This window comes from Panthera pardus, unplaced genomic scaffold (assembly GCF_024362965.1).
Source record: "Panthera pardus isolate Hobbes unplaced genomic scaffold, ASM2436296v1 HiC_scaffold_11, whole genome shotgun sequence".
Classification (NCBI taxonomy): Eukaryota; Metazoa; Chordata; class Mammalia; order Carnivora; family Felidae; genus Panthera; species Panthera pardus.
The window spans coordinates 95,774,981-95,800,877 of record NW_026526666.1 but is presented as its reverse complement, the minus strand read 5'-3'; the positions used below and the strand labels follow the sequence as shown (position 1 = coordinate 95,800,877).

General features: G+C 57.6%; 1 protein-coding gene across 1 annotated transcript in view; it reads left to right on the top strand.

The window, feature by feature from the left end:
• The window catches only part of KAZN (kazrin, periplakin interacting protein), a 1,070,250-nt gene that overhangs the window by 1,003,149 nt on the left and 41,204 nt on the right, over positions 1 to 25,897 (top strand). The window contains 4 exon segments of the mRNA XM_019461891.2: positions 6,393 to 6,582; positions 8,641 to 8,771; positions 11,626 to 11,676; positions 13,041 to 13,164. Coding sequence (XP_019317436.2) covers positions 6,393 to 6,582; positions 8,641 to 8,771; positions 11,626 to 11,676; positions 13,041 to 13,164 — 496 coding nt within the window.

Below are 25,897 nucleotides of genomic sequence, written 5' to 3'. Positions count from 1 at the left end.
ATGCTGACCCCTAGTGGTGAGAACTGCCCAGGCCAGAACAAGGTGCAGCCGCCAGGTCCCCTCTGGGGAGGGCTTTTCCCAGCCCTGAGGTCCCCGGTGCTAAGCCTTTCCCGCTTCAGACCTAGGAAGTGGGTGCAGGGGGAAGCAAGGTTCCCATCCTCCCAGGTCTTCCCAGTGCCCCGTGGGTGGACAGCTGTGTCTTCCTTGCCTCAGAGCACTGGCCTCAAGCATTCTGGGTGTTTCTGGGACTTTTCAGAAGTGGGAACCCAACCACCTCTGTTTCCGCTCTCCCCATGCCCAGACTGGTCAACCTGCTTCCGTTCTGGCCAGCAAAACTCAGGTTCTGGCCGCCTCCTCTGGCAGGCATCGCACCCGTCTGCTAAGTGTGAGTCGTTACGGGGAGTGTTTGCAGCTCCTTATACCATCAGCGGGGCCCGTGTCTGCCTAGGGCTCGGCCGCAAAGCGGGGGGCTCTGCGGAGAAGCATGAGAGCCCCAGCTCTGTCGGGGTGCCCGGGAGACTGGAGGTCTCCTCCGCGGAGCACCATCCAGAGAAGCTCATGTTGGCCAGCGTGCGCCCCACTGCACTGCTGCCCAGGCCGGGACCGGAGGGAGGGCGCCACCCCTGTGCGCGTGCCTTACGTCCTCGGGTGCGGGCAACGGGAAGCAGCCTGGCTGGTTTGGCACAGGGGATGCACCGGAGGGCCAGGCTTAGAGACGGCTCGCAGAATGGGACGCCCGGGTGGCTCGGTCCGTTACGCGTCAGACTCTTGATTTCGGCTCAGGGCACGATCTCACGGTCCGTGGGACTGAACCCCACGCCGGACTCTGCGCACACAGCGCGGGGCCTGCTCGGGATTCGCTCCCTCCTCCTCTCTCGGCCCCTCCCCGCTCCTCAAAATAAACATTTTTTAAAAAAGAAAGAAATGGCTGGCCGAAGCCAAGGCAGCCGCAGAGGTGGGGAAGCCAGGGTTCCAGACGGAGTGGGTCTGCTCAGCGGCCCCCCCCCCCCGGGGAGCAGGAACCCGAACCCTTTGTCCTTTGAATTTCACCTCCGTTTTTTTGTAAGTGTGAAAATGGCCCATCTTGGGTCACGGCGGTTACCACTCACCTGGGGGTCCTGGCTGTGGCCGCTGGTGATGAGTAATTTCTCAAGTGACCCTGAGGTGCCCCCGAGGAGAAGGGAGCTGAGCTGGTCAATTCCCACCCGCCCATCGTGCCGTGACACGAGAACCGTGGGAAGCGGCCTGGTGCCCGGTGAGAACGAGGGGGCCCCGTTCTAGCTTAGGCACCGTCCCCTCCCCGGTCTCCACACACCTTGCGTAGCTGCTTGACCTGAGTAAGAAAGAGCCAAAGGCTTTGGCTTCCCAAGAAGCAAAGCCCCCTCGCTGTTTGCTGACGGCAGCACCCACGCTCCCCCTCGGCCGCCTGCCCTTCGGGTGGACGTCTTCCCGATGACGACTTCCGGCCCAGCCAGACATTCCCGCACGTGGCGTGGCTTCACCTCTGTGGCCGCATTGGCTTTGTGGCACCACCCCGTGGGGAGAATGCATGTATTTTTTAATATGTTGTTTTACTGAGATGTCACATCCCGTGAAACTCAGCCTTGCAAGATGTACAGTTCGGTGGATTTTAGAACGTTCACAGAGCTGTGCGACCGTCACCAAACAATTCAGTTCTAGAACAGCTTGCACCCCCCCCGCCCCGCCCCAAAAGGGAAACCCGTATCCATCAGCCGTCACCCCTCACGTTCTTGTGGTGCCCGCTTTAGGGACGTGGAAGCGGGCTCGGAGGGCGAGAGGCTCACCCAGAGCTGCCCAGCGGGTTGAGAGGCAGAGCTGGGAGTCGGGGAGGCCCCGAGCTTCGTGACGTGGAGGCTTCGGCTCCGTTTGCGGGGCCTCTGTAGGGACATCCGGCTGCTGGCCTGAAGGGGCCCCTCCCCCACCAACCCTCGCATGTCCCTCGGGCCCTCCTCGCTGGCCTCCGTCACACGGAGGGGGAGGGAGACGGGCCTGCCAGCCCCCGAGAGCACACGCTTCCCCCAAGGGCAGGCTAGTCCTGCCCCCCAGGACCTTGGTTCGTGTTGACCTAGTTTCCTATCAGCGCTGTCTCTCCAGAACAGGAGGCTTTTTTATGTTCACTATACAGTCGGTCAACGGGGCTTCTCACCCTCAACGCTGTTGACATTTGGGGCCGGTCCGTCTTTGTTGTGAGGCCTTCCTGTGCCCTGGAGGATGGCCACCAGCTTCCCTGGCTTCCACCTGCTAGATGCCTTGGGCACCTCCCACCTGTGACCACCAGAAGTCTCCGGACATTTCCCAGGGTTCCCTGGGGGAGGTGGGGGTGGGTCTCGCCCCCGTGGAGAGCCAGCCTTCTGTAAAGTTGGACGTTTCTCAAGCGTCGAGCGTGGGATGGTCTAATCTTAGCATCTCTCTCAGCCGTTCGGTTCTAACGGAGTCCTCGTTGGGTCCCGCCATGTTCGGGCTGTGTGACCTCTGACAAGGGACTTCACCTCTCTGAATCTCAGTTTGCACACGTGTGAAGTCAGGGCTACGAGGCCTTCCGCCTGGAGGGGGGGGTGGGGATTGTGAGGTGAGGTGACGGTGAGCCAGGGCAGGTGCGCACCGGTGCTCAGTGAGGGTCACTTACTGACTGGTGTTGGGCACCTAGACCCATTTCAGGTTCCGTTCCACTGGCCAGTCACCGTGTGACCTCAGGAGTCACTCTTAACCTGCCTGGGCCTCAGTTTCCTCATCTGTGAAAATGGCAGCCGCCACAGACCCAGGCGAGAGTCGGGCGCGGTGCAGTGAGGGTGGGGGAGAGGCGGGGTCAGGCGGCAGGGGGATGACGGGAATGGCCCGAGTCTCCATTCCTTTTCTGGTGGCCGTGCTCCGGGTTGGCGCTGTTTCTGCCCTCGCTCCCAAGAAACCCGCCTGCCGCAGGCGCCACCCCCTGGCCCTGGGCCATTGCCGTCTGGGAGCAGCGGGCCAGACCTCACAACCTGCTGGTGTTTTCTTGGAGGATCCCCCCCAGCAGCCTTTGGCCAGCAGAGACGTTCCCTGGACAAGCAGGAATCCCTCGGAAAGCTAATGAAGGGTTCCGCCGAGCCGTGCTCCCGGCATCCCTCGGGGGCCCGGGCTTACTGTCCAACATGGAATACCTCCTGGCTGCCGGTCAGCAGACCCCCCAGCCGGTCAGGCGCCTTCATCAGCCCCGATCCAGAGGGAGGCCCCGGGCAGGGTCCTGCCACCCCCTGGATCTTATCGGCCCGTCTTAGGGCATAAATATCCCACCAACCTCGATCACTGCTTCTTATGGAACATGGCAGTGGTGCAGCTGGCGTCCTGGGCCTTCATTGGACTTAGTTCACGCCTGACTCCTACTTGTGAGGTGGAAGATGTTTCAGGATTTAAGTCACTAACCTTTATTGAGTATTTTTATCTTAGGCTGGGGCTCTGCATCGCAACTGTGTTATCCCCATCTGACAGAGCGGGGCATGAAGGCACAGAGCGGTGAGGGACCTCGCCCAGGATCCGCCCCCCCCCCCCCCCCCACCAGGAAGTGGCACAGCCGGGCTCAAACCCAGGCAGTCGGGTTTCCGAGCCCAGACTCCAAAGGCCCCTCGTCCCACAACTCCAGGGGGCGCTACTTACATGGCAGTGATCTTCCTCTGCCCCCCGTCTTACTGGGGAGGACCCCGAAGCTGAGGGAGGTGGAGGAACTTGCTGAAGGTCGCACAGCAAGTTAAACAGTAGAAGTGGAGTTTGAACCCAGTTCTGACTCGTGTCATAACAGGGTGTTTGAGCCAATGTCCAGTAGCTTGAAACTTCGGGTGCAGAGTGCTCAGGAGAGGGTAAAGGCTCAGAGAGAAGAGGGAGTCAGAGCTCAGGGGGAGCTCCCAGCATTAACTTGCATTTAGCGGAAGCGGTCAGCCGGAGAAGTGCTGTGTAGACTGCCACGGGGAGCGGATCCCGTGTGCACACATGCCTGTATCTTAGACTTTACGCGCTGCTTTTTGTAGGTCTTGTCTCTGCCACAAGTGGGCCATTTGTAAGAGGTCCCTGTGCTTCAGAACTCAGGGGTACCACCGCCCCACCCTGCAGGACCAAGCACAGGGGACCTCCCAGTTGTCAGGTAGCAGCGATGTCGAGCTGCCTGCTGAGTTAGAAGTGCCTCTCCCAGGCCTAGACGGAGACGAAGCCCCACCTGGGAGAAGAAAGCCAGGAGGGGACAGAGAGGGCATCTTGCCTTGGGTTCTCCCGTGCTTCCCGCCTACGTGCCCGTGAATGTTTGCGAGAAGGCCGAGCTGGGGGTTAATTAGCATGATGGCAGATTGACCTGGGGCTCGTGTCTCCACCCCGGGTCCACCTTCCAGGCAGCCGAGATGGATGGGGCCTGGAGGAAGCAGGGAGCAGGGCAGCTTAGCACGTGGAGTGGTGCCCGGGATGGTGGGCCAGGAGGCCAGATGCACATGACCTAGAGGGACAGGAGATGTGTTCCCAGCTGAAGTGCCCTGGCGGCCAGGAAATGAGGGTCTCCGTGATGCTGGGTGGCCGCAAGCCTGGGGCAGCTCGGAGATACACGCCGCTTGCCCCTTCCTTCAGCAGAAGGATTGGTCTGTTGTTCTTGCGGTAAGTTAACACAGCAGATTCCCTGAGCCATCAGCCTGGACACGGCAGGGCCTGCTTCCGTCTATGCTGCAGATTTTTACTGATCGCTGCATGTGCCCTGCCCCGAGCGAGGTGCTGCGCATTTCATGGTGACCAGGCACACCCCATCCTCTGCTTCGTGCACCCGGAGTCTGCATTCCTTGTGTGGTTATTTTCCTTGCCGCTGAGGAGCATGGGTGCCGTGGAAACCCCAGGGCTCAGGGCCAGGCTCCCAGGCTTGGGACCCGACTTGAACATTGTACTTGCTGTGCATTCTTGAAGAAGTCACTTCTCTTAGCTTCCAGTTTCCCCTCTGTCAAGCACAAATAATCTTACCCTCCCTGCCTGAAGCCCAGGGCTGTCGTGCTGAGCACATTATAGCTTTCTGGCTTGGGGGACGGAGCTGACACCTTCAACTCAGCCTCCCTCTGCCGTGGAAGGGGGGTGATCTCGTAGACTTGGGGTGTCCTTGCTCTGGGGTTTTCATTTTACAGGTGGGGAAGCCGAGGCTCAGAGAAGGCAGTGACTTCGTTCTTAACTTTTTTTTTTTTAATGTTTATTTTTGAGAGAGACACAGAGTGCAAGCAGAGGAGGGGCAGAGAGGGAGGGAGACACAGAATCCGAAGCAGGCTCCAGGCTCCGAGCTGTCAGCACACAGCCTGATGCGGGGCTCGAACTTGTGAACTGCAAGATTATGCCCTGAGCCGAAGCCGGACACTTAACCAACTGAGCCACCCAGGCGCCCTGGCAGTGATTTTAAACATAGCTGGTCAACGGGATAAGGGTATATCAGGTTTTAGGCCAACGACGATCCATTTCTCTGTTTGGAATCTCTTTCCCAAGAGCTCCTGCTCTGCCAGGAAGCGTCTGGGACCTCGGGCAAGGTATAGACCATTCTGGAGCTAGGACAGTTAAGATTTTTAAATTTTACCCGTGTTCGTATCAAGGTCAAAGCCAGCACTCACGGTGACTCTGTTATCTGTAGCAACGTCCCGGGTTGTCAGGTTCACTGGAGAGCTCGGTTCAAGACCCTTGGGCCCCTGCCTGTGTCCCCGCTCGACCCTGGCATGATCTTGGGGAACCAGTTGAGAAAGGGAAAGAGACTGTGGTGAAAAGAATATGCATTAATGCATGGCTCATTATGTGCCCATTTTCTCCCCCAAGTAATGTGAGATCACTTCAGTAAAACCCCACCTGCGTGGCAGGGAGATCACCCAAGGCTGAGAGATGTTGGACTATCCCTCCTGCCCTAAGTCAGCCCCAGACTTGTTCCTGGGCTTCCTCCTGTGATCCTGGGAGCCAGGTTGAGGGTTTGCTCTGTCCCCTGCCTGCACTGGACAGCACCTTGTAAAGGGGAGCTCGTGGGCTGAATTTGGGAGGAGTTAGGGTGGTCAGGCAAAGCACCCATTTTCCTCCAATCTCATTCAAATCCCGGCTGGTCCTTAGAGAACGCGAAAGAATGGGTGATAAGTGTCTCCTTGGACCCCCTCTCCTCTGCCTCCTTGGTCTCCCTCTCTCGCGTCCCCTTGGTCTCCCTTTGTGTTAGCAGGAACCAAGGGGCAACCCCAAAGTGAGGCCTGCGGTGCAGGTGTTAGACTCTGACGGGCCATGCCATTCAGAGTCACAGCTGCCCAGGTACCGAGGGCGGATCCATGGCTTTCTCACCGCGGTGGGTCTTGGCCGAGCGACAGGCCGGGAGATCCCCTCGATCCCATTTTCTCTGTGTCTCCCGGCCCTCTCTCCAGGCCAAGCAGTCCTTAGCTACGCTGACCAAGGACGTCCCGAAGCGGCATTCCCTCGCCATGCCGGGCGAGACGGTGCTCAACGGCAACCAGGAGTGGGTGGTGCAGGCGGACCTCCCGCTGACCGCGGCCATCCGGCAGAGCCAGCAGACCCTCTACCACTCTCATCCCCCGCACCCTGCAGACCGGCAAGGTGAGTCCTGCCCCCGGCCGGGCCCAGCCCTGGCTGCCGCGGCTTCTTAGGAGGCTCCTGACCTTCCCAGGGCGGGGCAGGCAGCCTCTCCGTTCACACTGTAGCTGCGTGCGGGGGGGGGGGGGGGGGGGGTGGGGGGGGGGGGGCAGAGGCCACAGGCTTGTTGTAACTGAGAAGTCTAAGAGATGGACTTCAGGCACAGCTGGCTCCTGAAGACCGGATGCTACCTGGGGCCCCCGCCTCTCCGCTCCACCTGCCTCCATGCGGCCTCATCTTTAGGCCCTCTCTTTCCACAGAGCAGCAAAACGGTCTCCGGGAGTTTCAGGCTTTAAAGGTCTTTAAGTGCAAAAGTCAGGAGAAAGAAAAACTAAGCACTTTCTCTGGGTTTATGGTAAATCCCGAAGGAGGAGTCTGATTGGCCAGCCTGGATCACGTGCCCACCCCTGGACCAATGACTGTGTCCAGGGAGCGGGAACACGGATTCTCCAGCCTGGGTCTCATGGGATCCTTTGGCAGGGGAGACCGCAGGGCTCCTCGCGGTCACGGGGTGTGTGGGAGGGCCACAAGTAAACGTCACACGTGTTCCCTCCGGGCACTGGTGGGAGGAAGGGTGCGGCCTCCGGGCAGCGTCTGTACCCACTGGCCGTGGTACAAGCCCCAAACCCCTCCGCCCGTCCGCAGCCCGCCTGGCTCTGTTCTCGGTCCCTGTGTTGAGTGGCTGCCTCTGGGCGACGCGTGCAAGTTGGGGGTTGGCGGCTGGCCTTTAGAGCCCGCAGGTGCTGCCGTGGCCCAGCTGGGTACCCAAGTCCCCGACCGCAAAGCCCGCTGTCCACCCCTCTCCCCCGCCAGCCCCCCACATCGAACCGTACGGCCACTGGCAGGAAGGACGATCTTTGTCGTGATGCAGCCCAGTCCGCTCCCTGCTCCCATGCTGCCTGCGTACAGGAGGCCCTCAGTCCGTCTGGTTCAACAGGGAGTGAAATCGGCGGAAGACAGGCTCTTTGGTGGGGGAAAGCGTGGGGAGAGCGGACAGTTGGGGGAGGCCTCTCTCAGGACAGGCGGAGCGACGTGAACGGTGATAATTCCTCCCGATGGAGCAGCGGGACCAGCCAAGACGGAGGCAGGAGGGAGATGGCCTGTGTCAGGCACTGTCAGAAAGCCAGTGTGATGTGAGCCAAGGCTGCTAGGGTGGCCGGGGCCACCTCCCTTTGGGCCTTGGGGGTTTTCCCCCGCAGGGTGACCAGATGCCCTGCTCTACTGCAGCGTGAGGAATGGAGTCAGCAAGGACTCCCGTTCAGTGGAGGCTGGGAGGCCGCACGGTCTTCCCGGTGAGAGACGGCAGTGGCTTCGGCCTGGGTAATGACAGCGGGGTTGGAGAATAGTGGACGGATTTGGGGCGCCTGGGTGGCTCAGTCGGTTGAGCGTCCGACTTCAGCTCAGGTCATGATCTCGCGGTTCGTGGGTTCGAGCCCCACGTCGGGCTCTGTGCTGACAGCTCAGATCCTGGAGCCTGCTTTGGATTCTGGGTCTCCCTCTCTCTCTCTGTCCTTACCCTGCTCATGGTCTCTCTCTGTCTCAAAAATGAATTAATGTTAAAAGTTAAAAAAAAAAAGTGGACGGATTGGGGGTTGTGTTTGAAGGTGCTGATGACTGGGTGCTGGGTGTAGGGGAAAGAGGGGACCCAGCGGTGGCCGCTAGGCTTCTCACTTGGGAAGCTGGTGTTGACCAGCGGTTAGGATTGAGCCAGGTCTAGGGAACGTCCAGCTGGTGAGAGTATGGTAAGGACAGTCATCAAGGTCCCTGGAAACTCGGGCCTCTTCTCCTTCACTGCGGTTAGGAGAGGGCCACCTCGGATCCAGAGGCCATGCCGGACCTTCCCAGGAGCTGCCGTTTGGCCGTGTGTGGGTCTGTGGAGTGGAGGGCAAAGGGCTAGACAGTGTCTTCTCTATGCGTCGGCATTGTCACCTGCGTAACGGGAGCACAGGGGCGCCACTGCAGGGCAGCACAGGCGAGGACATGCTCTCCACCCCTCACTCACCAGCTGTCCCTGCTTTCCAGCGGTCAGGGTGAGCCCCTGCCACTCGCGGCAGCCCTCTGTCATCTCTGACGCATCTGCCGCCGAAGGCGACCGGTCGTCCACGCCAAGCGACATCAACTCCCCTCGGCACCGGACGCACTCCCTCTGCAACGTAAGGCCAGCAGCAGCAGGGCCTGGGCCCCGGGCCCTTGCCTGGAAACCGCAGGGGCGGGGTGGAGGGGTGAAGACGTACCCGCTGTTTCCTCTCGTCCACCCAGGGAGCACTCTGGCGAAGGCATTTCCTGTTCTGTTCTCTCCTTTTGCAAGAAGAGATGGATGTGGGGAGAAAGGAATGAGGCCTGTTTGCTCCTTGTGTCCGGGAGGGCCAGAAAAACCCAGAGGAAGGCGGGCCTGGGTCGGCTCAGGGTCCGTGCAGCCTGGATTACCTCTGGTCTAGGACTGCGGGCCTCTCCTCAGAGGTTCCTTCGGGGCCTTACCAGCACCCTTCACTTCCATGGAGAGCCAGCTCTCAGTCCTTCATCCTGGGATAAGCCAGGTTTTGTTTTGTTTTTTAGTTTCCAGGAGTCTGGGCAAATGCTACTTCTGGAGAGGTGTCCCACGAATTTGTTCTCGGGTTTTGTTTTTTTTTTTTTCTTTTGCTTAATCAAATGCTCTCTGATGGCATACTGGGCACCAGCTACCAAAAGGTGCGGGTCCCTGGCCACCTCACTCTTGGTGACCGGCAGAGCAGACAGTCGGGCTCCCGAGAAGGGGACGAAGGTGGGTCAGGCATCTGAGGACAGGAGGACACCATGTGGACACTGGATCCGGGGTGTGGAGGCCACGCTACAGTTTTGTTCTGTCACGTGGTCGATACGACGGAGGGCGGCTCCCCTGCCGTGAAGGCAGAGACACAATAGAGTTAGGTGTTCAAGAACATGAGAAAGCTTTCTCAAAAATTCACTTAATGTTTTATTAACCAGTGAGACTGATAGGAGGAATGAGGTGAATACGGTAGGAAAGACAGACAAAATAACCATCACTTGCCACGGATCTGCTTTCCTACCTGGAAACTCAAGAGAATGACCTCCAAAGCTATTAGAACCGATAATGACCAAGTACATTAACGGGACTGGTTGAAAATCAGTGTAGAAAAATCAGTAACTTTTCTATATATGAATAATCGTACTGGAAAGTTTTGTCCAGTCTACAAGAACAATGGAGAGTAGCTAAAGACTACTACTAAAAGTAGCTAAGCCTGAAATGAAAATAGTTGCCTTCACCTGGCAACATGGACAGTAGGGATCGCTGGCCCGGGGCTTCATTCAGCCCAGGCAGGATGCCAAGAAGGTCGCTTCGGGCCTGAATCCCACTCAAGGCTGGGATTCTTTGTTAACTGGGGCTTTAAGGAAGCAATCTGTTCTTCTCTAGTTCCCACGACAGAACCCCGTGACAAAGGTGGTCTTGAAGGACAGAACGAGGGCCACTAGAGGGCCTCTGACATCTGTCCTCTGGTTCTGCGGGACCACTGATGGGCTGTACTCACAGCCAAGGGTCCCCCCATTCTTCTACCATGGGCCAGACACTTAAGAGTAGCCATGCACACCCCAAATGAGAAGACCTTCCCAGGTGCCATATTTTGTCTTCTTGTGGTGGGCCCAAGGGGGCTCTGATAGCCAAAATCCCGTAGGAAAGCCCATTCTCAGCGCGGGTTCTCTAAAGACCTCTTGAATTGCATTTGGCCTAGCCTTTTGCTCAACTTGGCCTTGACACATACCGGCTGCTACAGGTGGCAGTCCAGCATATTTATTTCCGAGATCACAGGGGCCCTGCTGCCAGGAAATGGGTGCTTTGATAAGCCAGTTGTCTGCACACAGCCATTTCAGTGGGCACCGGCTTCATTCTCTTCCCCATTAAAGTAGACCTATCTCAGTGGCCCCCCCAGATTAGTTTCTGTTTGCAAACCTTGGGCTGGGACTAAAGACTAAACTAGCATTTGTTCCATTCCTGCCCACCCTCAGCCACGTTCATCCCCCATTTCAGCAGATGTGCACACAGGTAAGCCAAGAAGAGCCTAGAAAAAGCACCAGGTAACCCTGTGTTCTCGGGCCTTGGACCTGGTACCAGCAAGAACAGGCCAGCCCAGACTAAGGACTTCCCCATCCTCTTACTCTGTGGCCACTAATTTAGAGCAGAGGTGGGGACCAAGTGCAGGGAAGTTGAAGACTGATGGACTTCGGCCCAAATGACATTGTTTTTTTCATGGATATTTTGCCTGCAATTCTGGAAACCACCATCAGAGGCCCCCCCCCTACTAACGACTTGTGATCCGTTTGCCCCCCAGGCAGGGCAGCCAGAGTCTGGGCTGTAGCGAAGGCTTTGCGTCCAGCCACCTTTGCCTGCCCACAGGAAAGCAGCACTGGACCAGGAAGAAACAGTCCCAGATCTGTTCCTGTTCCGCTTACAATTAGTTCCATCACGTTGGGTTGTCCAGAGCCTCTCTGGATCTGTAAATCAGGCTAATGAGCCCTGCCTGCACCCCCAGAGAATAAGAGATGCGTTGAATTGGGGGGGGGGGGATTAGAAGCTACATGGTCTCCCGTGTCTTCCTGTCCAGAAATTTTTTTGTGTGGTCTTTAAAACCATATTTCTTTATGAAAAATCCCAAGTATAAACAACCTCCAGTCCCAACTTGATGGGCCAAGTGGGACAGGAACTTAGAAGCCTTCAGTTGACTGATCTGTTGATCACTGGGTGTTGGGTGGGGGAAGGGGGTCATTGAGAGACCTGAGGAGGCAAGAGCACCCCAGGACCTCTGGACCAGGCAGAGTCTTGAACCCCAGGTGCCATTGCTGAGCCATCTGGGAGTGTCTGCTTCAGGGCGGGTGGGGGTGGGTTCCCCAGCACAGAGGCAGGGTGGTCCCCGAGAGAGGGCTTCCTTCCACGGAAGGCCCCACGGGCCACGGGCCACCTCTGCTCCTACGGGTCTCGCGTCGGTTTCATCTTCTCCCTCTTTTTGGCTGCAGGGCGACAGTCCCGGCCCAGTTCAGAAGAACCTGCACAACCCTATTGTACAGGTAGGTGTGCCTCCCCTGGCCATTTGGGCCCACTCCCCCACCCCTTGTTCCCCTGGGCCCTCGGCATCCCCACTTCCATTCTTGGACACCCAAGGCAGAGAAGAGTGAAGCCGCTGCTTCAGTCAATCCAGGTTTGGCGTCTGAGCCAGGCTCAGGGCCTCGTCTGCCCTCCCCTGTCCCCTTTCCAGTCCGTGGACCCACTAAGTGCATCATACATCCTCCATCCCACTGCCCTGGTGAGTGGCTTCTGGCAGCCAATGGTTGATGACCCAGGCCAGAGGCTCACTGGGTCCCCTGCTGCAAGAAACTGTTCTTTCAGTACCCTGTCAGCAGTGAGGAGGGGACCACAGGCAGGAAAACCTGAACTGAGAGTCGAGAGGGGTCTCTGAGACGGACTCTCTAGTCGTGGGGTCCCCAGATGCTGGTCTGTGCACGGCCCATCTCCATCAGGGTCCACCAGGAAAGACTTTGCAAATGCAGATTCCGGGGGCCTTTAAGCCTGAAGGATCTGAGCCCCCAGGTATGGGATGGGCCCTGGAATTCAGGTAATTCTGGTGTGTTTTGGGCACCATTAGTCTAACCTCCATCTTTTGCCCAATGACACTCCGTGTCTTTGTGTAGGGCACTCGACAGTTTGTAAAGCCCTCCTATAGACACCACCCTCTGGCCCATTAGCCCGCACAGGCGGCTATCCCCGACATCACTGTGGTCTTGGGCTCAGAGAGAGGCAAGGGGCACTCCAAGAGCCCATGGGTAGTGACCTAGTTAGGACGAGAACTCAAGCTCCAGCCTCCCCGCTCTAGTCCACCCTCTTGGCCAAGGCCTTAAGGTCCAGGGCCCTTGCTCGTGGCTGGCACGAAGCTCAGGTTGCCCCCTTCCTCGTTTTCCGGGCTCCCCTGGTTCTCCTTTCCCATGGGGACTTTCTTTTTACAGGCAACCCGTACCCCTGCCGCAGTGTCCCCGCAGACGAGGCCTGGGGCCCAGCGGGAGCCAAGTGCGCAGACGCGCTCCTGCAGGCCCTCAGGAAGCACCCCAAGGGTGTGGGCAAACTGACAGCTGTAGAGCGGCAGCTAGCGGTCATTTAAAGGGTTATTATAACGCGGCACTGCTGTAAGCACGGTGGTCCTCGCTGCCACCCTCACAGCGGCCTCGGGTGGGTCCCGCCGTGGTCCCAGAGAGCTTCCGCAACTGGCCCAAGTGGGCTCCGCCAGCGAGGAGGGGCAGACCCTGGCATTTCACCCACCCGTGGCCCCTGCCGCCCCCTGTCCCTCCGCCCCTCTTCCCCCGCCCCCCCCCCACCCCGCACCCAGCTCAGGTGGCTTTGTTCTTCTCCTTCTACCCCCGCCGCCCGCCCGACTCCTCAGTCACTAGAGGATCTTGAAGACCAAAAACGGAAAAAGAAGAAAGAGAAGATGGGATTCGGCTCCATCTCGCGCGTCTTCGCCAGAGGGAAGCAGCGGAAGTCCCTCGACCCCGGCCTCTTTGATGGTACCGCCCCTGATTATTACATAGAGGAGGACGCGGACTGGTGATACCCGCCTCCCTGCGCCTGCCGCGCGCAGGCGTGTCTGTGCGTGTGGACGTGCGTGCGGGGGAGGGGGGGCGCGGCGGGGCGTGCGTGGCGGGGCGTGTGCGGGCGCGAGCTCCCGCGCACGTGGGTGCTGGGCGTGGCCGAGCGCGGGCCCCGCCCCCTGCGGCGCCACCTCTGTAATTGATGTACATACTCCAACCGTGTGTGACTCTGTCAACTCTCTGTCGTCCTCGGAGCGATACAGTCGTGTTAATCTGGGTTTGTTTCTGTTTCTTTTCCGTGTTTTGTTTTGTTTTTTGTTCGGTTCGTTGGGTTTTTTTTTTCTCACCCTCCCCCCCCTTCTCCTCCCCTCCTCCTTTTTTATGAAACTTGAAAACTTGAAGGACTGCTGTGTATTTGTAAATAACAAAACTATTGTGCACTCCGTGCTTGTAAATGTCCCTTGTCCAAACTGCTACTCTTGGAGCCCGTCTGCCCAAGGATGTGGTCTGTTTTTGCTGTCCCGTTCCCCCGCCCCCCCCGCCCCGCCCCCCAGGTGTGAACGCGTGGGACCAGACCCTGTCCCCGGGGCGCCGAGTCACTTTAATCCGCAAGCTGCCCAAGTGGTCGGGTAAAGTCGGCTCCTCGCCAAGACCCGGAGCCCGGCCAGGGGATTGGGGGCGGCGGGGGGGAGGGGGGGCGGCTTACCTTGGCTCGGCGTGCCGGAGGTCAAACGGGCTCTTTTTAACGGCCTGCCAGTTTTTAAATTGCGTTGCCGTTTCTTTCTTTATGGAAAAAAAAAAAAAAAAGAAAATTGTTCCGTTTAATTTATTTGCACAAACGCAGAAGACTTATTCTATCTAAATTATTACATAAATATTGGAATGTATATTTTTCCATGGGGTGGGCGGGAGGCGGGTGTTTTGTTGACTTGTCTGTTCTATTATCATGCTGCTGCCAAACTGTGCAAGGTAGACTTTAGGGTGGCCAGAACCCAAGGACCATTGGATTTCAAAGCTTGCTTTTTTCCGTTCTTTCTTCTCTTTCTCCCCCGTTCTTCGGCCCCTGCATGGAAGTGCACTCCACCTTCCTTCCCACCCGTAGCTCTTCCCCCTTTCTAAATATCTATTTATTTATCTGAAATAAGGAAAACTGACCTCAGTGAGCAGAGGGCCAGCTGTGATGGTCACCTTCTCTCGGGTCTGTCTTTTGTGAGAGCGGTTGAGTTCAGAGTGAGACAGCCAATCACATGACCACAGGGTATGGCCACAGGGACCCTCGGCCCGAGTCGGTGCCACGAGGGGCCTCGAGAGGCCATAGGTTCTTCCCTGCAGCTGTGTCTTTCTCATCCTCGGGTCATTCTGCATGTTGGCCAGGCAGGTGTCCTTGGGGGAGGCACCCACCTCAAGGGGAGGGCTGCTGGGGACACAGTGTCCGGCACCAGAACCTCTCTGCCCTCCCCATTCTGGCTGGTTCCTCCAGCCACACTTAATAGAATCTCCCGGGATCCCTTGGGCCCTGTCCTCCCAACTTGTCACAACAGCCTGAGCCCCCTCACCCCAGGAGAGAAGGGCTGGCAGGAAATCGGCCCGTTTGGGGAGCAACATTGGCCCCAGGGAGGCTTCACCAGCAAAGGAACCGTGTGCATTGTAACGCCAGGTGATGGAGAACTCGTGAGCTTCTAAGCCAGGGCCTCCTAAGGCCTAAAACTAGCTTCACCTTTTCTTTTGTTGACCTGTGGATCCCCCCCCCTCCCCCCGCTTCACCTTAACTACTAACACAGCTCCATGACCCGCACCCTCTGCACAACAGTAGTGGCGCTTTCTGCTAACTGTAACATTTTCAGCGCTTACAAAGAAAGGAGATTTGAAAGTGCTGGAGAATCTCTATCAGAAAGATAGGATATATTGTCCAAAGTCTCTAAAGCAAACAAAAAAGCACCAGTAGGCTGTTCCCTTTCCTTCTGACTCGGTGGGGGCCGGGGGCGGGGGGGGGGGGGCGGTTGCTGGGCAAGAGCAGGCAGGGTACCTAATATGGATCTTTCGGGCCTCCTTCGGCTAAGCTGTTTAACCGAGCCTGGCGGTGAGGGAGCGCGGCCGGAGCTGACATCTTTCTCTACGGAGAGAGACTTTAGAAAACACTTTTCTTCCCCCGTGATTTTTTGTTTCCTTCCGGTTGATTTTTATTGTTTGCCCTTTACTTATGAGAACATAAGATTGCAACCACTCCTGGTAATGATTCAGTAGTTCCTTTTCATTTCAGTTTTTGTAAATTAGGAGATAAATCTAAGAGTTACTAAGGATGATTTATTTAAGAGAACTACGTCAAATAGCGAATGAGTTATGGGTAAATTAGTTGAAAATAACTTTTCCCATGGGGAAGGTTTCTCGAAGGCATGGATGCAAATATAAAATATAAAAAAAAAAAATCTAAATAAAGCTTATTTTAAAATATTATTGAACTCTATGTTATTTGAGTGCTTCTATCTTGCTCCGGGCAGGGGGCAAAGCCCCTGCATGGCCTGCTCCTTGAAATTCCAGGGCTGGGTCCGGAGGGGCCGAGGAAAGCTGGCTGAATTCTGGGCCCGTGGTGGGGGCGGAGGCCAGGGTGGCCTCCCAGAAACCTCTCACCTTGGCCGCCCTGACTATAATTTGGGGGAGCTGTCAGCATCCAGGGCTGCCTGTGGTCCTATCGTGCCACCTGTAAGCCTGGCACCCTGGCCCTGAGTTCTCCAGTCCAGCGGCCCCGGTCAGCTTTCCTCTGCTTCCTTCTCTCCCCGGCCATCCTTCCAAAGGCCCAGAAACGGGCCTGTGAGTTTGGGGCATGTTACTTCCTGCAGACCTCAGTGGGCCTCTGCATCGTCCCAACGTCCCACCTACCCTGGGGACAGGAGAGGAGCTTAAGAGAGAAATCAATGGAGTCACAGGACTTTCCTGATCAAGCCAGTGTGGGCCAGGCTTTTTCGAGTCCCAGGAGATCCCTCCGATGCAAAGCCTGGGCCTCTTCCCAGTGAAACTCCACAGTGTTGCCCGAGAAGAGGTCACCCTGGATACCCAACCCCCGATTGCAGCCAGGGCCTTCGACCTCTATCTCCCAACTTAAAGACAAATCCTCTCCAGCAATCAAACTGATGGAAGCCCCTGTCATTTCTGCTGGAAGAAAGCTCAAAGTTCTATGATCTATGAACCATGCCGAGAAGTCGTGCAGCTCAGGACTTCGGGGAACTTAGGGACGTCCACCCCGGCAGTTCTCAACCTGGCCACACGTTAGAATCACCTGCAGAGCTTGTGAAAACCGTTAACCGATGCCAGGCCACATCCCTGAATCAGAGCGTGGTTAAGCCTTCTCTGGTGCATTCTAAGGTGCAGTCAGCATGGAGAACCACTGGGCTGAGGAGGGTGAGAAGCCCAAACTTACATGCCACTGCTCCCCGCTCTCTGGCCTCATGCAGACATCACTAATCAATCAAAGAGCCCCTCCCACCCAGCCTAAAGTGGCCTCTGATTTCTTCACTTTACAAAGCCTCAGACAGCCCCTGCCGATCAGTCAGACTTTGGCATACGAGGGGAAAGCCTTTCTGTCATCCCGAAACTAACTCCACCACCCCACCCGACCCGCCCTGGACTGATGGGAAGAACTTTGGCCCAGACAGGAGTGACCTGGCCAAGATTCTAACTATCGCTCCTCTAGCCCTGTAACCTTTTCAAGGGCTGAGCCATACCTCATTCGAAGCTGTGTAGCTCGACTCAAAAGCCACACTACCTCCTTTGTTAATCTTCTCCGAGACCTTACCCCCAAGTGGTCCGACTTCAAGTGGTACCTATTAGAAATTGAAGTCGGGATGCCCAGGGCATCTAGGGCCAGGGTACAGCCCCACAGGTTGCGTACTGCACTACTCCAGAAGGCACTACTGTGGAAATGGTGCCCTGAGTTGTACAGTGCACAACCTGCACAGCTGTGCTCAGTGGCCCCTCCACGTGCTCTCCCACCCGTGCTGGCAGGCTCCAACAGATACAACCTAATAACGTAATAATAACATCTAACAATTATTAAGCACTTCCCACGAGCCATGGTCTATGCTGCACATTTTACATGCATTAACTCAGTTAACCCTCCCATAACTGACGAGATCACTACATTTTTGATGAGAAAACTGAGGTTAAGTAAATCGTCCAGGGTCAAGGGGCTAGTAAAGAACAGAGCTGGATTTCAAACCTAGGGAGTCCATAGTGCCTTGGCCACTCTACCACCTGGGCAGTGAGGGGCTGGGCCTGGTTGGCAGCTCACCTTGCCCACCAGGAGTCTGTGGCACAGCCTAGCACTTCCTTGCTGGTGGGACTGCATCTACTCTATCCATTCGGGCAGCCTTTTACCCCCAGGTCAGGGAGCCCCACCCCTGGGAGGAACTGGGGCAGGCAGACTACATACAAGCTCTTGTCCCGCACTGGTGCTCCATCCGGGCCAGAGGCGTGCCCCCGTTTGCCCTGCTGCAGGACCCCTCGCTGCACAGAGCTGCCGCAGTCTCGGGGTTAGCTCCGCCCCCGACGTGAGGCGGCGTCTCCCATCCTGGCCACAGCCTGGGCCCGGGAGCCACCCACACCCACGCCCAGCGGGGAATCCCAGTGCCGTGTGGCTGCAACATACGGGGTCACCAGCCCTGTGACCGGGAGTTTTAAAATAGCTACAGGGCCTCTCACCCAAAACCTGCATTCTCACAACACGGGCCTCACAGACACCCCACCCCCAGCCCATCTGCTCCCAACAAACGGCTCCGAAGTTTTTTCCATTCACACCCCACTAGGTGGGGCAAACACTGCCATAGGCCCACATCTCCCACCTGTTCCCATTGTCGAGTAGGAAAAGAACTTGGCGATAATAAAGTATCAGGAGGGAATACATGCAATCACAGCTTTATCTTAGAAGAGGGTTCATAAGCTTAGGTTATGAAGGAATGCCCTATGAACGTGAAGATAACGTAGGAGTTTGATCTGGACTGTACGTTAGAAGCGTTTGAACATAAACATCGGTGCATCGCTAGTGAAGTGCCACGGTACAGGCCAACCGCGGGTGTAGATCTTGCTGGCAGCCGGGGTGTGGACAGTTCATCCCAGAACCACCGCCACCTGGGGTCGTGAAGCCCACTTACTGAAAAACATACGCAAATATGCAACCCTGTGTGTACTCTTAAGGGCTCTGACCACCGTCCCCAGCAAACAGTCCATGAGAACATGATCCCAAGAGGACTGATCTTTAAGCAGCAAGAACAGCAGTAACTGAAACTCTTGCCCCGGTCTTCCTGAACGTGGCAGGACCTCCCACTGCCCAGCCCGTCCCCAGGAAGGCCTGGCGACATTGTTGGGCTGCTTGGAGCAGTCGCCCTTCTGAATCCGAGGCCCCAGGACACGCGGGCGGACTGCTCGTCTGCATTACTGAGTTTCAGGTTTTGTCTGATTGCTTTCTTAACGGGTTACCAGTAAATAGCAGTTAATTGCACCAAAACAAGAGAATCTATGAAACTGCACGCCGTGCTCCATGTGGAGGACCCTTGCAGCCCCTCCCCCTCCCCAGCGGGGCCAGGCCGTGCCTGGATCATCGCTCCAGCTCTGGCCCCTGCATCTGATTTCAAGTGAGTTGTCTCACCCGTGAGCCTCGGTGTCCTCTCGTCCTCTCCCCTCCTCACCCCTCCTCACAGGCTCAGAAATGAGCGCTGCATGCGTTTTGGAGCCTGGAAAGCACTGGCCCCACGTGGCCCGCATTCCCCCGTGATTTGAGTGGATTTAAGTTCCATCGGGGGTAGGAAAAAAGTGTGGAGGCGGCTTGATACACATCTTGAGCGCAAAGAGGACTCAAGCAAAACTTGTCCCTGGGGATAAAACCTGGTCATCAGGCTGTGTGGACCTGATATCCCTCCAGCTGTGTACCCTCTCCTCAGAGTCCAGATGTAGTTCCAGTGCTGCTCTGTGAGAGAACCCAGGCTTCCCCGCCTCAGAACAGGGAGGCTTGGACCTGCTGGCCCAGAGCGTCCACCAGCCGTGACGCCATTCTTTCTAGATTCGAAGGAGAAACCTACTCCCTGCTGTGGCCAGCACAGCGATTAGGCTGCCCAAGCCTAAGTGCTTGGGACAGAAGCCCCCAGGTCACCCCGGGGGGAGCACACGTATAAGGACACGTGTGTCAGAACTCGGGGCCAGCCCGGTCTCACGTGCCTCAAACTCTGTGCAAATATTCACTTATCTGATCTTCCCAGTAACCCTCCAGGATAGATACTGTTATTATCCCCATTTTATAGATGAACAAACCAAGGCACAGAGAGGTCAAGTTTCTGCCCAAAGTCACACAGCCAGGAAGAGGCAGAACCGGGTTTCAACTCCAGCACTGGTCTGACTCCAGAGTCTATGTCATCAGTAATTGTGCTGTATGGTCTCCCCCAGGGACAATATCAATAGGAAGCTTCAGAGAACTTAACAAAGCCTCACTAGCCCAGCCCCATGCAGGCTAGCTCTTTGGGGCTCAGTTTTTCTACCCAACAGAGGAAGGAAGTGGAATAAGCAGTAGTTTTCAAACTGTGTTCCATGGAACCCTTGAGGGTTCCTCAGGTCACTCCAGAGGCTGCCATAGCTGATAAAAGAATCAGCGGGCAGGGCTCCGGTCCTACCTTCGGCCACAAGCTCTGCTCTTATCTGTTGCACGCTGTACCTCCATGCAGGAGTCCATGTGGAGGGTCCCACGACAGGAAAAAACATGAGAAAGAGGGAGGGAGGGAAAGAAAAGAGAACCACACACAGATCGGTAGTTGAGAAACCTGACCGCGCCTTGAGTTTTGAGGATACAGATTCCCAGGCTCCATCTTATACCTACTAAATCAGGTCTGGGGGGGTGAGGCCCTGGGATCTGTGTACTGAACAAGTTCCCCCTTGTGGGCTCAGCTGCCAGAGGTTCGTTCCACGGGGCAGTAGCTGAGGGTGGCATCCTGCCCACGGGTTTCAGCATACACTTGCCATCGGGAAATTTCCCCAAGGGACCATGACTAGGGAGGGCGAGGCTGCCTTTCCGGGGCAGCTCCAGATCCCTCGGGGAGGGCAGAACCATGCTCAGGCCAGGCCCTGAGGAGCAGAGAGCGAAGGGGTCTGGCATTGGCATACCTGCTGCCCCCCCCCCCCGCCCCCGGGCAGAATCCCCAGCGGTACACCTGTTAGAGTCACAGAGAGGTGCCCAATTCTAGAGGCACACAGCCAGGAAGTGGGGGGGGGGGGGGACAGAAGTCAGACCTGGGTGCAGGCCAAGTTCTGAGCGTGGCACCTGCCATCTCAGACTTGGCCGGGGCCCGACGGTGCCCCGTGGACAGCAGATGCTGAGCCCTACACGTTGGGAGCCAGGCTGCCCGAGCTGTGCCCCGGGGAGCAGTCTGGGCGATGCCGCTACTGAGGGAGGGGCCCAGCAGGGCTCTGCCCAGACCCTGCCCTCAGGCTCCTAAGGAGGCCCAGCCTGCAACCCAAGAGCCCCACCACCCCAGCCCAGTGCAGGCGGGAGCCCGGCTCTGGACTTCCCGTTCCCAGCGTGGCCAAGGACTCGCTGTGTGACCACTGGAAGTCAGTCCCCCTCTCTGGGCCTCAGACACCCTCCAAAATAAGCCAGGGCAGTGGTGGCCTGTGGCATCCTAGGAGTCCTTGATGTCTGAGGCCATCTCCCCCCCCCCCCAAACTCATGCCCTTCAGCCCAAAGGCCAGTATATTTCTCTTACAGATACGATTTCGTTGGCACGAAGGGTTTGTAATGCCAAGGCAGTGTGAAACCCTAACCCGTGGGTTCGGTCGTCTGATCTCTGTCCCGTGGGTGGCCTCAGACCTCCTCCCGCACCCCTCACCGTGGAGAAGTCGCTCCCCTGGGCACCCCCAGACCCCTCAGCCCTGCTCCGCACCAGGAGGAGGTGGCCCAGACCCCTTCCCTCCTCACTCTGGCAGAACGGGAAAGCCCGCAAAGGGAGGGCCCGAGCCCTGCCCCAGGAGGCCACGTCCAGGTCCCCTGGTCCCCAGGTCCCCTGGATGAACCACAGCAACATTACACAGAAGAATGCCCCTGCCAGGGAGCAGCCCTTCACAGTTTGTAACGCTCTTTCTCGGGCAGACCAGGGTCAAGGCTAAGAGGGTGTGCCCTGGTAGCCCTTAGTCCTGACATCGGCTCCCTGGTAACCTCAGGCAAGTTAGTGAACCTGGCTGGGCCCCAGTTTCCTCACCTGTACGCTGGGGACAATAAAGCATCGTCAAGGGGTGGCCGCAAGGAGGGAAGGAGTTCCCGCATATGGAAAAGGCTTAGCTCAGGTGGCAGTAAATGTCAGCCGCGATGATGTTGGTGAGGACAATGACGGCAGTGATCTCATTTCAGCCCCTCACCCTCCCTGTGAGACGGGCAGGCAGGCCCCTCAGTATAGGTGTGAAGGAAGCTTAGTACAAGCGTGAATTAGAGGTGAGAGGGCTCTCGTGGCTTCTTGCCCACTCCCCTCACATTACGGATGGGAAGGGACTTGCCTACAGCCAAGCAGGGTGTCAGCGGCTGAGCCAGTTCTAGAACCCAGGCTCTGAGCAGACCACAAGATTCGGGGCGCGGCGAGGGGGGGGGGGGGCGGGGAATAAATGCTTGGGTCGTCTTGGAAACAATGCCGTGTCTCTAACCCTTAGAGAATCAACACAACACGTTAGCTCTGTAAGGCTCTGACAAGTTCTGCAGTGAAGAAAAATACCACACTTTTTCCCACCTTGTGTTTCCCAAACTTAATGGACCACAGAACCATGCATTTTTTAAGGTTTATTTTGATAGAGAGAGAACACAAGCAGGAGAGGGGTAGAGAGAGGGAGAGAGAGAGAGAATCCCAAGCAGGCTTGCACAGTGTGGAGCCTGACGCGGGGCCCGAACCCACGAACCTTGAAATCACGACCTGAGCCGAAACCAGGAGTCAGATGCTTAACTGACTGAGCCATCCAGGTGCCTCAAGGACGCTGTGTTTTTTGTCTAGTTCCATGGAGCACCCCCTACCCCTCTGGGACGTGTGGCAATGGGCGACTCCTTCAGCCCCTGTATCCTGTGCTTGGAGGCGCTAAGCCAGTGGTTCTTTGGAGAGCTTGGAGCCCACCACACTTCTGACATCATTTAGCCCTGGAAAGTTCCTGAGGCTCGCGTGGGATTCCCACGTGCCTTAAGGAGTGAGCCAGGATCAAGGCCAGGTGGGCCTCTTTCTATCCCCTTTGCTTAGTTAGAAAGGACCTGAGTCAGTATAGGGCATCTGCACACGGGCCCCCGCGGGCTGGCTAAGAAGTGCCAGCCCCAGGGAATTCATCTTGTGGCCGTCCCGGGTCCTAGGCATAGGCAGAGAGGCCCAGTCCATTGCCACAGGGCCTTGGACAGGGACAGGAATGGGCACATCCTGCCGGCACAGCTGGCCCCGCCTGCCCTGTCTCCCCACCAGCTCTGAGCTGCCTAATGGCTTTCCCCGGGACAGGCCACAGACACTGGTGGCACATCCAAGCTGGGTCCGTGCACACACAGTGCCAGCTCCCCTCCTTGCTAGGACACCCATGTCTCGGGGGGGGCGGCACGGAGCCTGCGGTTGGGGGCGGGCAGGCCAGGGAGGAGAGAAATCCGCCCCTAGCAGCTGTCACCGCAGACGCCAGTGCTGTGGCGACAGGGCAGGAGGCTCCCGACAGGCCAGAGGGAATCTGAGGGCCTGTCTACAGGCTCTGAGGGTCAGAGATGACAGGCTGGGTCACCAACTGCAACTCGCGAGTGAGAGCCACTGCCAGGTCCCCTCCGTCTCTCCTTGCGTGTGCGGGAAACACACGATCGTTTCGGCGACAGCCTGAACCCAGCAGAACTGATAAAAACCAAGCAGTGCAGGGAGGAGCGTTGAGGAAAGACCAGGCTTTGGAGCCAGACCTCTGGGTTCGATCCCAAAGAAGCCACTCACTCACCCAGTCCCTTTGGGCCTCGGTTTTCCCCTCCATGAGATGGACACAAAACTGCCTATCTCCTGAGGCCACTGCCAAGATGACGTAACAAACGGGCAGAAGTGTCCAGCCTATGGCAGCTGTGTGTCTCAGCGTGGCAGGACACTCACGTGAGAGGAAACGTGGGCCAGTGGCCTAAGACACGGACTCTGCGTCCTGGCTGTGCGTTCTGTCCACACCTGATTGACGTCTCTGAGCTCCACTGGCCTCATCCGTGCAATGGGAACGCAGCCGCTCACTGAGCTGGAAAGCACCGGGCAAGCCCAGCCGTCACGGCGGGGGCCTCCCGATAAGAGCTGGAATGTCTTTCCTGAAACCCTCTCCGCTTTAGGTCAGCTCTAGCGGCCCCCGCCGCACAGTGCTGTGGGCGATGACAGGGGCTCACCTCCACGAGCACTCTCGGGAGCCAGCACCGAGCTGCACGCTTACGCCCCTCATTCCCGCTATGTCCCGGTCCCAGAGGCCTCCGGCAGGTTGGGAAGAGGGTACCCGGCGGCCCCGCAGTCTGGCCCCTCCTAAGGAAGCAAGCCCCGCTGGGCTCTAGTGCTTCCAGACCTCCTGATCTTTCAAAAGAAGCCAAAAATGCCACAGATACACCGCAGTTCTTACTACTGGCAACTCAGGTTTTTTAGAAGATCTGTGTTCTTTGGGGGAAGAAAAATTTCCACAGCCCCGGTCTGTCTCCAGGCCACCTGCTCTGCCACGTCTGCTCTGGATTCCCTCTGTCCTTGTCTTTCCCCTTGATCGCAGAGCCCCGTGTGCCTGCCCGGCCACAGGCGTCCATCTCAATTTGACACGTGTCCTCCTTCACCAGAGGGCCCTGCGGCCCTTCCCTCGATGGGGAGCCCGGCAGCAGGGGACCACGCTCGTTTCTGAACCCAGAGCAGGGCTCCCAGAGCTCGGGGTGTTGAGGAAGTAGCAGGTGCCCTCCGAATTCTGGATTCGGCACAGGAATCCTGAGCCCGCCTGGCCCCCAGAGGGCTGTGGTCAGACTCGGGGGCAGCCTGCCTGCGGCCCGGAGCCCAGCCAGGGGACTCCACCATTTCTCGTGGCCGCGCTCGGTGGGATTCAGAGATGGAGAGGGTGGCAGGGGAGGCCTCGCTTCACCCTCAGGTGGAGGTGTTGATGGGCTGACAAAGGGGGACCCCAAGCTCTCCCAGAAATGCCAGGCGGATGCGTGGTCACCGGTGCGGAAACAGCCGTAACCTGCAGGCCCAGGGATACGGTGTGGGTGTCAGGCTGAGGACGGAGGACAAGGACTGGCTTCTGGCGGGGGGAAGAAGGGCGTAGGGAGTGAGAAAAGCCGGGGGAGGAGAGGAGGACGCGATCTGCAGACATTTCCTGAGTGCCAGGCGAGTCCAGGCCCTTGACATACACTCAGTAAGTCATTCGACAAACACGGGCTGGCCGCTCCCCGTGTGCCAGGCCTAGGGCTCGGGCGGAGGATGCAGGTGTGAACACGAGACGACAGAAGTCACCCTAATGTAGTCCTCACCAAAATCGCACGAAGGGTCTGTTATGGTCCCAACCTTACAAGGGAGGACACGGAGGCTCAGACAGGCGACAGAAACAGCCGAGGGGACATAGCACGTGATGAAACAAGGATAAGAATTGGGGTCCAACAGCGCCCTAAACCCAGGCAGGTGCAAGTACAGCTGACAAAGCCAGGAGCTGTCAGAGTGGCTTAGTCCCCTCTCATCTCCAGAAAGTCAAGACCAGCACCAGCTTTTTCCCTGACAATTCCAGTTAGGGGTCGAAGTTGTAAGAATGCCCTCCATGAGCCCCACCAGAGCTCGCTCTTCATTTTGAAGGACATTAAAGATCTGCTCAGAAGCATCTTTGCTCTTCCTAAATTAGCCTTGGTGCCAGAAACAGTGTAGCTCATCGCAGGTACAGGAAAGTTCCAGGCAGCTGGGAGTATTTTGAAGGAGGTTGGAGGCTGGACAGTTTGCACTCACCGCTTAGGATGATCCCAGAGAGCGGCATTGGCTCTGGGGGCCTCGCCCTGAGCCAGAGGTCCACAGATCTGACTCGCTGGGGGTCCCCCCTGTGCCAGCGAGCAAACGGATAGGGTCCCACGACCATCCTGATAACCGCAGTCCACGGGACTCACAGAAGCAGGCTGAGCCGACCCAGAAAGGACCTCAGAGGTCCTGAGGGCCGGAGGGGAGCCGGGAGGGCTGGGCGCCAGGCTGAAAATCCCATCAGGGAGCCCGGGCACAGCTGGGCCCTCAAAGCACACAGCAACTGGATGCTCTAACCTGGCCTCCCAAGAGCCGTACAGACGCAAACTCGTCCTGTCTCCACGGGGCCCTGGGAGACCGATCCTTCTCCAGCCCCCAGCCTCTGCTTCCTACAGGCCTCACCTCCCAGACCCGCCCATCGGTAGAAAAGCCAGTTAGGAAACTAGGCCCTCAAGAGTACTAGCCGTGGGAACACAGGGGGAGGCCGCCCCCAGCATAAACAAAAGGGCAGAGAGATTTCAGGCGCAGATCAGACTCTAAGAAGGTCTTCCCAAACGTGGGCACTATTCGGTGGGGGGCGGGGGGGGGGGGGGGAGACAGGTCAGCAAGGAGCAAAAAGGAAAGCTTCTTTCTACATTGTTAAAGCAGACAGTGGCTGTCATTGGATAACACTGCACCTGCCTGCCCTGGACCTCGTCTCCACATCTTGCCCCTAAGTCTGTAAAATTAAGAAATACTTGCCAATCAGC